The sequence below is a fragment of the Pseudorca crassidens genome, chromosome X (genome assembly GCF_039906515.1).
Source record: "Pseudorca crassidens isolate mPseCra1 chromosome X, mPseCra1.hap1, whole genome shotgun sequence".
Classification (NCBI taxonomy): Eukaryota; Metazoa; Chordata; class Mammalia; order Artiodactyla; family Delphinidae; genus Pseudorca; species Pseudorca crassidens.
In genome coordinates, this window is record NC_090317.1 from 68945285 (window position 1) to 68958488 (window position 13204).

The following is a 13204-nucleotide window of genomic DNA, read 5'->3' on the forward strand; positions in this document are numbered from 1 at the left end:
ACAAAACAAAACAAGAAAAACGGACAGGCAGAACCCTAGAACAAATTGTAAAAGGCAAGCTGTCCAGACCAAATCACACAAAGAAGCATACACATACACAGCCATAAAAAGAGAAAAAGGAAATATATATATATATATATATATTTAAAAAAGGAAGTCAGCAACCGAATCAATAAACTCTACCAATGATAGTAAGCTCTATAAACTAAACTAAGATAAAGATAAAACCAGATAGAAATTAGATGCAGAAAGCAAACCCCAGTCTACAGTTGCGCTCAACGTTCACCACCTCAGTTTTGGGATGATTCATTATTTAGGTATTCCACAGATGCAGTGTACATCAAGTTGATTGTGGAGATTTAATCTGCTACTCCTGAGGCTGCTGGTAGAAATTTCCCTGTCTCTTCTTTGTTCGCACAGCTCCTGGCACTCTTCTTTGGATTTGACCCTTCCTGTGCATGTAGGTCGCCTGAGGGCATCTGTTCCCCGCCCAGACAGGATGGAGTTAAAGTAGTAGCATGATAGGGGGTTCTGGCTCACTCAGGCTGGGGCGAGGGAGGGGTACGCCATGAGTGGTGATTGTGCAGCGGCAGAGGCCAGCGTGTCATTGCAACAGCCTGAGGCGTGCCGTGTGTTCTCCTGGGTAAATTGTCCCTGGATCTCGGGACCCTGGCGGTGGTGGGCTGCATGAGCTCCTGGGAAGTGTGGATAGTGACCTGTGCTTGCACACAGGCTTCTTGGTGGCTGCAGCAGCAACCTTAGCATCTCATGCCCATCTCTGGGGTCTGTGCTGATAGCCAAGGCTCGTGCCCATCTCTGGAGCTTGTTTAGGCGGTGCTCTGAATCCCCTCTCCTCACGCACCCTGAAACAATGGTCTCTTGCCTCTTAGGCAGTTCCAGACTTTTTCCCGGACTCCCTCCCAGCTACCTGTGGCGCACTAGCCCCCTTCAGGCTGTGTTCACACAGCCAACCCCAGTCCTCTCCCTGGGATCTGACCTCCGAAGCCCGAGCCTCAGCTCCCAGCCCCCACCGCTCCGGTGGGTGAGCAGACAAGCCTCTCAGGCTGGTGAGTGCTGGTTGACACCGATCCTCTGTGCCAGAATCTCTCCGCTTTGCCCTCTGCATTCCAGTTGATGCGCTCTCCTCCGTGGCTCCAAAGCTTCCCTCCCCCTCCCACCCCCTGTCTCTGCCAGTGAAGGGGTTTCCTAGTGTGTGGAAACATTTCCTCCTTCACCTTTCCCTCCCAGAGGTGCAGGTCCCATCCCTATTCTTTTGTCTCTGTTTTTTCTTTTTCCCTACCCAGGTACGTGGGGAGTTTCTTGCCTTTTGGGAAGTCTGAGATCTTCTGCCTGCGTTTAGTACGTGTTGTGTAGGAGTTGTTCCACATGTAGATGTATTTTTTATGTATTTGTGGGGCGAAGGTGATCTCCACATCTCATTCCTCTGCTGTCTTCTCAATGCCCCATATTTTGTATTTTCAACATTTCCAGTTAGCATTTGTTTGTTAACTTCTTTTCTAAATGTAAAATATTTTAAAATAAGTATTTTCTGAAGTTCTACTTAAAGTTTAAGTAGAACTTTAAACTCATTAGTTTTAACTACCATCTCAGTACAAGAAAATTTTATATTAGTAATAGTAATAAAAATTATTAAAGTGATTTGAAATAGTATCTGTAACTCTGGATCTGATTATGATGTTAAAGAAGATCTTAATTAATTGAGGGTACTGGTTAATGTTAATGAATGGAATCATTTTATTTCATCTTACTGTTACCTTCCAACTGTTGGATACTGAAAGAAAAGTAGGAGGTGGATGCTCATTTTAAATAATTTAGCTTTAGTGTGCCATGTCAGAATAAGTTGAAATATCAAATGAATGCTTGCAGTGAACTTTCTCAAAAATCTATAGTGATAAATTCTTTGTTTTCTGTGTTTTAAGTCCAATTTAAAAGCTTCTGAGAAACATATAAAAACATATTCGGTTTCATTAGTAATTAGGGAAATACTAATTTAAACAAAAAGCACATTGTACCCTTAAAAGTAGCAACAACTAAAACTTATTAATATCCAGCGTTGTTGAGGATATGGAGACCTGGCACCCTGGTACACTGTTGGTTGGTGTATATGCTGTTGGAGCGTTTTTGGAAGATAGTTGGGCAATTTCTATCAAAGGATAAACATATGCTTACCTTTTAACTCATCAGTGTGCTTCTAGGAATCCTTCTTACAGAAATGCATGGGTTTACATAAGTCACATATACAATGATATTTTATTTCAACATTGTTTATAGTAGCAAAAGTTTTAATATCCATCAGTAGAGGAATGGATAAGATAAATATGATATATTCTTAGTATCACACAACTGTTGAAAATAATGAGGTAGGTTTCTGTTACTGTCATGAACAATCTCCAGGTTGTGTTAAGTGAAAAAAGCAACTTACAAATGAATATGTATAGTATGGCCCCACTTCTGTTGGAAAAAAAAAGTGTTTGTTTAGGCACATAAATGCGTCAGAAAAAGTCTAGGATAATAACACAACAAATTGTTCATGGTGATTAGCTCTGGGAAAGGAAATGGAGCAGGCATGAGGGGGTGATAAAAGGAGTTACAATGTTTTACTTTTAATGCCTTTATGTCTTTACTATTCTTTGAATTGTTAAATATGAACATGCATGTCTATGTGTGTATGTATAAATCTGCTCCAGGATGCTGTCCTCTTCCATAATACCATTTACTACAACCTCTTATATGGAAACATCAATGCTTCACCAGAGGAAGTGTATGCAGTGGCAAAATTAGCTGGACTACATGATGCAATTCTTCGAATGCCACATGGATATGACACCCAAGTAGGGGAACGAGGACTCAAGCTTTCAGGTAATCAAAGATTTTAGACCTGGCCCCCACTTATATACTCCCTTCACACTTTAATTTGTCAGGGCCATTTACTAGAAAATGTAATGACAGAGTACAAACATAGTGCTCATCCAGTCTCTTTTGACAAATTCCCGTTTCCTGCCTGTCACTGTAAACAATTCAGCTTGCTAGAAGTAACTGTTCTCAAATCATGCAAGTCTCTTTCTTTCACTTGAAGCTGCAAACACTGTAAGTGCTTAATAGTAAGTTACTGATACATGTTGAGATCAGTGTTAACTTATTATCCGTAATCTTAATATTAAAAGCCAAGGTCATTATTCGCATGGGAAAGAAGTAAGAGTAGGGACAAGAAATTTGATAGTAAATAGTGTATCTCCTCATAATTTCCTAGATCATTATGGGATGTTTTCAATACTTTAGACCTCCTTATACTTATACTTCCTTACAGCCAACTTCATTTTCATGTCTTTGTTGGTTCAGTGGCCAAGTAAATTTTAGGGCTTGCACATTTTAACTTAAGTGGTTAATTATGAGATGATTACTATGTTTAATAATGGATCATCCTAAAATGACTGAATTTTTTTGAGGATCCATAAAAATGTTTCTTTGCCCTAAATTATTTGAATTCTAAAAGTATAATGATATCTAATGCCTGAAAGTATTAATGTAACTCATAAACATACTGCATCCTTTACATTTACTCTTCATTCTAGTTTAGTTTGGGTAGGAAATGTATAGATTAGGGATGAGGGTAAGGAAAAAGAGAATGAAGAATACTCCACATGAATTTTAATGAATCCCTGTTCCTCTTCATTGTAAGCTGGCTTCAGTTATTCACAACATTGATTAGGTACAAGCTGTGTGCAAGCAGCTGTGCTAAATGATTTGGGAGTTAAAAAGATGAAGCATCAAGGGACCTACTCTCAAGGAATTTAGAGTCTATTAGAAAGTTTTGATCTAGGTTTAGAAAATACTAAGCAAAGATTATTTTCAAGTTTAGGTGGTTTGTAGTAGCTATTTAGTCATTACCTGATAGTATAAGATGCCTGCTTCATTCCAGTCCACCTTTATACTTTACCATTGCTCTTCATAGGACTTTGCAATTAACTAGCCCACACCCCAGATTATTTATCCGTTGGGCTAATTCTAGAGATACCCAATTTGTCACGTAATACAGACTAGCCCTCTCAAACATGACTTTGCTTCAGTTAGCTATGCTGCATCCCATTTTTCAATCACTTTGTTCCTCTCTGCATGCCTTTGGGGATAGGAATGTTTAACAAAATTTTATTCTTATCTAATACCCATTGCCTTACAACCAGGCCTCTCAAAATGAGCAATATATTATTTAGCACCTATGCAAATAATTTCGGTAGAGAACAAACAAATGTTTCTTTTCCAAATTCTATTGAATAGAATTGAAACTGGGTTGGTTTCCACTTGAAATTTGGGAAACATGTGTAAACTAGTTCTTCCTCTGAGTATCTAGTTCTTTTAGGGGCTTTCTGCTGCTGAGTTGCTAGGTGGGTAAGCAGATTGTTCTGGCATACTGCCTGTCTTGACAGGAGAATTTTGAACTTACAAAATGAGGAAGAGTGTGGATCGTATGAATATAAACGTATTCACTAATATTAGACATAAGGAGCCCCTCTTACAGGTTGAAGATAATAATTGAAGAACAGATAAAAGTGAAATAATACTTGTGTACCAGATAATCAACAGGTAGAGCTTGTTTTCTGAAGAGGTTACTGATGCTAAAAAGTACAGGTTTTTTCAGACATTGATAAATTAATGGATAATGAACAAGAAAAGGAGCCAAAAGGGACATATTGAGCAAAGCACCATCTTTTGTACTTCCAACCATAGTTTTATGTAAGATTGATGGCCTTAGACCTGCAGGAGTCCCAGTGGAGAAAGAAAGATTCTTTTCTTTTCTCTAGAATAAATTTAAGAGTAATTATGGGTTTGTACATTATGAAAGGAAGAGCATTGGACTGGGAATAGTCAGGGGTAATTAGTCGGTTCTAGCAGATTTTGCTAGAACTTGCCTGTGACTTTGAGCAAATTACTTAACCTTTCTGGGCTTCTGTTTCCTTTCTGTTTTAAAATTCTGCTATGCTAGAGTCCTATAGCAAATAACTAAGGTGAAATAAGAGGTCCTAGTTTGTAGCCTTAACTTTGAAGAGTGCTGTGAAAATAATAGCTTTCTGTCAAAAAAAAAAGTCTTTAAGAATACTGGCTGAATGGTACTTTTTTATGTTAAGAAATAAATTTAGATATTCATAGTTTCATGTCTTCAAGTTTTCAGGCTTCAGATATTGAATTTGGTTTTGGCTTTGTTGATTCTCTAATATTGAAATTTTTCTCTCTGAGGTTGCTCTTCATTGGGAATTAATATAAAGTACATATAAAGTAACATGTCATGAGCATATTTCTGGTGAGGGAGGTAATTCTGGAATCAAAGTTGTCACCTCCCCTCCTTGTTCTTTTCGCCTGCCATGAAGTCAGAATTCAGAATCACATTTATGTTCCAGGGAATATAGTTTGTCAAAGGATATTGTATATGAACATAAACTCTTATAGCTGAGTAAAATGATCAGTAATCAGTAAAGATAAATGTTGAAGGTATTATTTGGTAGTTGTAATTAATGGAAATACTAGAAATATAAAATATGTATGTTATGCTCTCTTAAACTAAAAATTTTCTTTACTAGGAGGAGAAAAGCAAAGAGTAGCAATTGCAAGAGCCATTTTGAAGGACCCCCCAGTCATTCTCTATGATGAAGCTACTTCATCATTAGATTCAATTACTGAAGAGGTAAATGATCGTGAAAGCATAAAACTCTTTAATTCAAATTGCTTAACTTTTTTCCTTGGAAGTTTCAGTAAAATAGCTACATTCTTTCATATTTTGAATGAACTTCAATAGAAGGTTCTGTAGAGCCAAATACCTAGCCCTTTTCCCCAATGTAGGAAGTGTTGATAGTAAGAATGCCAGGTTGCATTATATTATCACACTGTTAAGTCCATTTGCAAATATATCTCTTTTTGAAACTGTGTGTGACACGTTATGCTCTTGTTGTATTACCTTTTCATCTTGCAAAGCTGTGGGAATCAACTAACCTGCTGACAAAGGAAGGTTTTAGTCTTTCTGCTTTTTGCCACTTAACATTCATTAAAATAGGTCTTATAAATGATTGTGACACGGTACACACCAGAAAGCCTTTCACTTATCATGGAGCAACTCACTAAGATGCAAATTAGGCACACACAGCCTGCGGTTCTGGTATCAGTGTATATTCATTTCATAACAAGTATTGTGAAGCACCAAGATGTTGTGACACTGACATCATGGTACTACCCAGCAACTACATTAAACATCATAACATCTTTGTATTAAATACCAAACTCTTAACAGCAATCATAATTTCATGAATGAATCCCCTTAATCTAAAACTGAAGATAGACTGATGTAATTTGTCAGTTGCCTCCATTCACCTACGTTTTACTTGAATATATAGTAAAACCCTATTGTTGAAGGATAGGCCTAATTTCAGCTTTAGAGCATATATGACATATATTTGCATATGGAGTTAAGTTTCAGGGCACATTACTTGATCTGCCATATGTTTAAAACAGCTTAATTTCTAAGTCAGTTGTTTAGCATGAGGATTTGTTATATTTATTTAGAAAATTTTAATTTTATTTATTTTTCATGAAAAGGCATTTTATTTTAAATATAGCACTGTGTACATGTCAATCCCAAACTCCCAATCTATCCCTCCCCCCACCCTGCCCCCATGATAACCATAAGTTCATTCTCTAAGTCTGTGAGTCCATTTCTGTCTTGTAAACAAGTTCATTTGTATCATTTTTTTTATATTCCACATGTAAGCAATATCATATGATATTTTTCTTTTTCTGTCTGACTTAACTTCACTTAGTATGAAGTATAATCTCCAAGTCCATCCATGCTGCTGCAAATGGCATTATTTCAGTCTTTTTAATGGCTGAGTAATATTGCATTGGATATATATACCACATCTTTATCCATTCATCTGTTGATGGACACTTAGGTTGCTTTCATGTTTTGGCTATTGTAAACAGTACAGCAGTGAACAGTGGGGTGCATGTATCATTTCAAATTATGGTTTTCTCCAGATATATGCCCAAGAGTGGGATTGCTGAATCATAGGGTAGCTCTATTTTTAGTATTTTAAGGAACCTTCATACTGTTCTCCATAGTGGCCATACTGTTTTACATTCCCACCAACAGTGTAAGAGGGTTCCCTTTTCTCCACACCCTATCTAGCATTTATTGTTTGCAGATTTTTTGATGATGGCCATTCTGACTGGTATGAGGTGATATCTCATTGTAGTTTTGATTTGCACTTCTCTAATAATTAGCGATGTTGAGCATCTTTTCATGGGCCTCCTGGCCATCTGTATGTCTTTGGAGAAATGTCTCTTTAGGTCCTCTGCCCATTTTTTGATTAGGTTGTTTGTTTTTTCAATATTGAGCTGCATGAGCTGTTTGTAAAGTTTGGAGACTAATACTTTGTTTGCAAATATTTTCTCCCAGTCTGTGGTTTGTCTTTTCAGTTTGTTTATGGTTTCCTTTGCTGTGCAAAAGCTTTTGAGTTTTATTAGGTCCCACTTGTTTATTTTTGTTTTTATTTCCGTTACCCTGTGAGACAGATTGAAAAAGATATTGCTGTGATTTTTGTTAAAGAGTGTTCTGCCTATGTTTTCCTCTAAGCGTTTTATAGTATCCGGTCTTACATTTAGGTCTTTAATCCATTTTGAGTTTATTTTTGTGCATGGTATTAAAGAATATTCTAATTTCAGTTTTTTACATGTAGCTGTCCAGTTTTCCTAGCACTATTTATTGAAGAGACTGTCTTTCCTCCATTTTATAGTCTTGCCTCCTTTGTGGTAGATTAATTGGCCATAGGTGCATGGGTTTATTTCTGGGCTTTCTATCCTTTTGATCTATATTTCTGTTTTTGTGCCAGTACCATACTGTTTTGATGAGTGTAGCTTTGTAGTATAGTCTGAAGTCAGGGAGCCTTGATTCATCTAGCTCCATTTTTCTTTCTTAAGTTTGCTGTAGATATTTAGGGTCTTTTGTGGCACTGTACAAATTTTAAGATTTTTTTTGTTGTAGTTCTGTGAAAATGCCATTGATAATTAGATAGGCATTGCATCAAAGCTGTAGATTACCTTGGGTAGTATAGTCATTTTGACAATATTGATTCTTCCAATCCAAGAACATGGTAGATCGTTTTTTTAAAACATATTTATTTATTTATTTGTTTAGGCTGCACCAGGACTTAGTTGCAGCAAGTGGGACCTTCATTACAGCATGTGGGATCTTTAGTTGTGGCATGCGGACTTCTTAGGTGCAGCATGCAGACTCTTAGTTATGGCATGCAGGATCTAGTTCCCGACCACGGATCGAGCCTAGGCCCCCTGCATTGGGAGCATGGAGTGTTACCCACTGGACCACCAGAGAAGTCCCAACATGGTAGATCTTTCCATCTGTGTCACCTTTGATTTCTTTCACTAGCATCTTATAGTTTTCAGAGTACAGGTCTTTTGCCTCCTTAGGTAGGTATATCCCTAGGTATCTTATTCTTGTTGATGTGATGGTAAATGGAATTGTTTCTTTAATTTCTCTTTCTGATCTTTCATTGTTGGTGTATAGAAATTCAACAGATTTCTGTGTATTAATTTTGTATCCTGCAACTTTACCAAATTCATTGATGAGCTCTAGTTGTTTTCTGGTAGCATCTTTAGGATTTTCTACATATAGTATCATGGCATCTGCAAACACTGACAGTTTTACTTCTTCTTTTCCAGTTTGGATTCCTTTTTCTTCTCTGATTGCTGTGGCTAGGACTTCCGAAACTATGTTGAATAAAAGAGGCGAGAGTGGACATCCTTATCTTGTTCCAGATCTTAAAGGAAATGCTTTCAGCTTTTTGCCATTGAGTACGATGTTAGCTGTAGTTTTGTCATATATGGCCTTTATTATGTTGAGGTAGGTTCCCTCTGCGCCCACTTTCTGGAGAGTTTTTACCATAAATGGGTGCTAAGTTTTGTCAAAAACTTTTTTCTGTGTCTATTGAGATGATCATTTGGTTTTTATTCTTCAATTTGTTGATGTGATGTATCACACTGATTGATTTGCAGATATTGAAAAATCCTTGCATCCCTGGGATAAATCCCACTTGATCATGGTGTATGATACTTTTAATGTATTGTTGGATTCGGTTTGATAGTATTTTGTTGAGGGTTTTTGCGTCTCTGTTCATTAGTGATATTGGCCTGTAATTTTCTTTTTTCGTGGTATGTCTGTCTGGTTTTTGTATAACGGTGATGGTGGCCTCATAGAATGCATTTGGGAGTGTTCCTTCCTCTGCTGTTTTTTGGAATAGTTTCAGAAGAATTGTTCTTAACTCTTCTAAATGTTTGATAGCATTTGCCTGTGAAGACATCAGGTCCTGGACTTCTGTTTGCTGGGAGTTTTTTAATCACATTTTCAATTTCAGTACTTGTGATTTGTCTGTTTATAGTTTCTATTTCTTCCTTGTTCAGTCTTGGGAGATTGTACCTTTCTAAGAATTGTCCATTTCTTCCAAGTTGTACATTTTATTGGCATATAGTTGATTGTAGTAGTCTCTTATGGTCCTTTGGATTTCTGTGGTGTCCATTATAACTTCTCCTTTTTCATTTCTAATTTTATTGATTTCAGCCCTCTCCCTTTTTTTCATGATGAGCCTGGCTAAAGGTTTGTCAATTTTGTTTATCTTTTCAAAGAACCAGCTTTTAGTTTCATTGATCTTTTGTGTTGTTTCCTTCATTTCTATTTCATTTATTTTTGCTCTTATCTTTATGATTTCTTTTGCTAACTTTGGGTTTTGTTTGTTCTCCTTTCTCTAGTTGCTTTAGATGTACATTTAGTTGTTTATTTGTGATTTTTCTTGTTTCCTGAGGTAAGATTGTATTGTTATAAACTTCCTTCTTTGAACTGCTTTTACTGTGTCCCATAGGTTTGGGATCTTTGGGCTTTTGTTTTCATTTGTTTCTAGGTATTTTTTGATTTCCTCTTTGATTTCTTCAGTGATCCATTGGTTGTTTAGTAGCATATTTTTTAGCCTCCACATGTTTATATTTTTTACTTTTTTTTCTTGTAGTTGATTTCTAATCTCATAGCGAGTAGTCAGAAAAGACACTTGATATGATTTCAGTTTTCTTAAATTTACCGAGGCTCACTTTGTGGCCCAGCTTGTGATCAATCCTGGAAAATGTTCCATGTGCACATGAGAAAAACGTGTATTCTGCTGCTTTTGGATGGAATTCTCTATAAGTATCAATTAAGTCTATCTGGTCTAATGTGTCATTTAAGGCCTGTGTCTCCTTGTTGATTTTCTGTCTGGATGATCTGTCCACTGATGAAAATGGTGTGTTAAAGTCCCCCATTATTGTGTTACTATCGATTTCTCCCTTCATGGCTGTTAGTATTTGCCTTATATATTGAGGTTCTCCTATGTTGGATGCATATATATTTACAATTGTTATATCTTCTTCTTGGATTAATCCCTTGATCATTATGTAGTGTCCTTCCCTGTCTCTTGTAACAGTCTTCATTTTAAAGTCTACTTTGTCTGATGAGTATTGCTACTACAGCTTTCTTTTGATTTCCATTTGTATGGAATACGTTTTTCCATCCCATCACTTTCAGTCTGTATGTGTCCCTAGATCTGAAATGGGTCTCTTATAGACAGCATATATAGGGGTCTTGTTTTTGTATCCATTCAGCCAGTCTGTCTTTTGGTTGGAGCACTTAATCCATTTATGTTTAAGGTAATTATTGTTATGTATGTTCTTATTACCCTTTTGTTAATTGTTTTGGATTTGTTTCTTTAGGTCTTTTTTCTCCCCTTCCTCTTTTGTTCTCTTGTTAATTGATGACTAACCTTAGTGTTGTATTTGGATTCCTTTTTCTTTTTTGTGTGTGTATCTATTGTAGATTTGTGGCTTGCAGTTACCATAAGATTTTGATATGGTAGTCTGTATATAAGCAAGGTTGTTTTAAGTTGCTGGTCTTTTAATTTCAAATGCATTTTCAATACCCTGCATTTGTTCTCTCCTCACTAATTGCTGATTTTGATATCATATTTGTGTACAGATGATTTCCTTGCTTTACTCTATGTTTGCCTTTACCAGTGAGCTTTTCCATTCATAATTTTCCTGTTTCTAGTTGTGGCCTTTTCTTTTCCACTTAGAGAACAATCTTTAGCATTTGTTTTAAGGCGGGTCTGGTAGTGCTGAATTCTCTTAGCCTTTACTTGTCTGTAAAGCTTTAGATTCTCCGTCGAATCTGAATGTGAGCCTTGCTGGGTAGACTATTCTTGTTTGTAGATTTTTCCCTTTCATTGCTTTAAATATATTGTACCACTCACTTCTGGCCTACAGAGTTTCTGTTGAGAAATCAGCTGATCACCTTATGGGATATGGGAGTTCCTGTGTATGTTTTTGTTGCTTTTCCCTTGTTGCTTTAATAATTTTTCTTTATCTTTAATTTTGTCAAGTTGAGTACTATTTTGTCTTGGTGTGTTCCTCCTTGGGTTTATCCTACCTGGGGGTCTCTGCACGTCCTGGGCTTGAGTGACTGTTTCCTTTCCCATGTTAGGGAAGTTTTCAGCTATTACCTCTTCAAATACTTTCTCAGGTCCTTTCTCTCTTCTCCTTCTGGGACCCCGATAATATGAATGTTGGTGCTTTTAATGTTGTCCCAGAGGTCTCTAAGACTGTCTTCATTTCTTTTCATTCTTTATTATTTTCCATGGCAGTGATTTCCAACAGTCTGTCTTCCAGGTCAGTTATCCATTCTTCTGCCTCAGTTATTATGCTATTGATTCCTTTGTGTATTTTTCATTTTCAGTTATTATATTGTTCATCTCTGTTTGTCTGTTCTTTAGTTCTTCTAGGTCTTTGTTAAACATTTCTTGCATTCTCAATCCTTGCCTCCATTCTTGTTCCAAGGTCTTGAATCATCTTCACAATCATTATTCTGAATTCTTTTTTTTTGCCTTTTTTTTTTTTAACATCTTTATTGGGGTATAATTGCTTTACAATGGTGTGTTAGTTTCTGCTTTATAACAAAGTGAATCAGTTATACATATACATATGTTCCCATATCTCTTCCCTCTTGCGTCTCCCTCCCTCCCACCCTCCCTATCCCACCCCTCCAAGCTGTCACAAAGCACCGAGCCAATATCCCTGTGCCATGCGGCTGCTTCCCACTAGCTATCTACCTTACTACGTTTGGTAGTGTGTATATGTCCATGACTCTCTCTCGCCCTGTCACAGCTCACCCTTCTCCCTCCCCATAACCTCAAGTCCGTTCTCTAGTAGGTCTGCATCTTTATTCCTGCCTTACACCTAGGTTCTTCATGACATTTTTTTCTTAAATTCCATATATATGTGTTAGCATACGGTATTTGTCTTTTTCTTTCTGACTTACTTCACTCTGTATGACGAACTCTAGGTCTATCCACCTCATTACAAATAGCTCAATTTCGTTTCTTTTTATGGCTGAGTAATATTCCATTGTATATATGTGCCACATCTTCTTTATCCATTGATCCGATGATGGGCACTTAGGTTGTTTCCATCTCCGGGCTATTGTAAATAGAGCTGCAATGCACATTTTGGTACATGACTCTTTTTGAATTTTGGTTTTCTCAGGGTATATGCCCAGTAGTGGGATTGCTGGGTCATATCGTAGTTCTATTTGTAGTTTTTTAAGGAACCTCCACACTGTTCTCCATAGTGGCTGAACCAATTCACATTCCCACCAGCAGTGCAAGAGTGTTCCCTTTTCTCCACACCCTCTCCAGCATTTATTGTTTCTAGATTCTTTGATGATGGCCATTCTGACTGGTGTGAGATGATATCTCATTGTAGTTTTGATTTGCATTTCTCTAATGATTAATGATGTTGAGCATTCTTTCATGTGTTTGTTGGCAATCTGTATATCTTCTTTGGAGAAATGTCTATTTAGGTCTTCTGCCCATTTTTGGATTGGGTTGTTTGTTTTTTTCTTACTGAGTTGCATGAGCTGCTTGTAAATTTTGGAGATTAATCCTTTGTCGGTTGCTTCATTTGCAAATATTTTCTCCCAGTCTGAGGGTTGTCTTTTGGTCGTGTTTATGGTTTCCTCTGCTGTGCAAAAGCTTTGAAGTTTCATTAGGTCCCATTTGTTTATTTTTGTTTTTATTTCCATTACTCTAGGAGGTGGGTCAGAAAGGATCTT

At 37.0% G+C, this 13204-nt stretch overlaps 1 protein-coding gene across 4 annotated transcripts in view; it reads left to right on the forward strand.

Moving 5' to 3' along the window:
• Positions 1–13204, forward strand: part of ABCB7 (ATP binding cassette subfamily B member 7) — a 139448-nt gene that overhangs the window by 110418 nt on the left and 15826 nt on the right. For 2 of the 4 annotated variants that reach the window (XM_067723997.1, XM_067723998.1), the window contains 2 exons: positions 2709–2880; positions 5595–5698. The exons of 1 other annotated variant lie outside the window; for it this stretch is intronic. In XM_067723997.1, coding sequence (XP_067580098.1) covers positions 2709–2880; positions 5595–5698 — 276 coding nt within the window. The remainder of the gene's footprint in view (positions 1–2708; positions 2881–5594; positions 5699–13204) is intronic. One more of the 4 variants, XM_067724000.1, reaches the window with a different exon arrangement.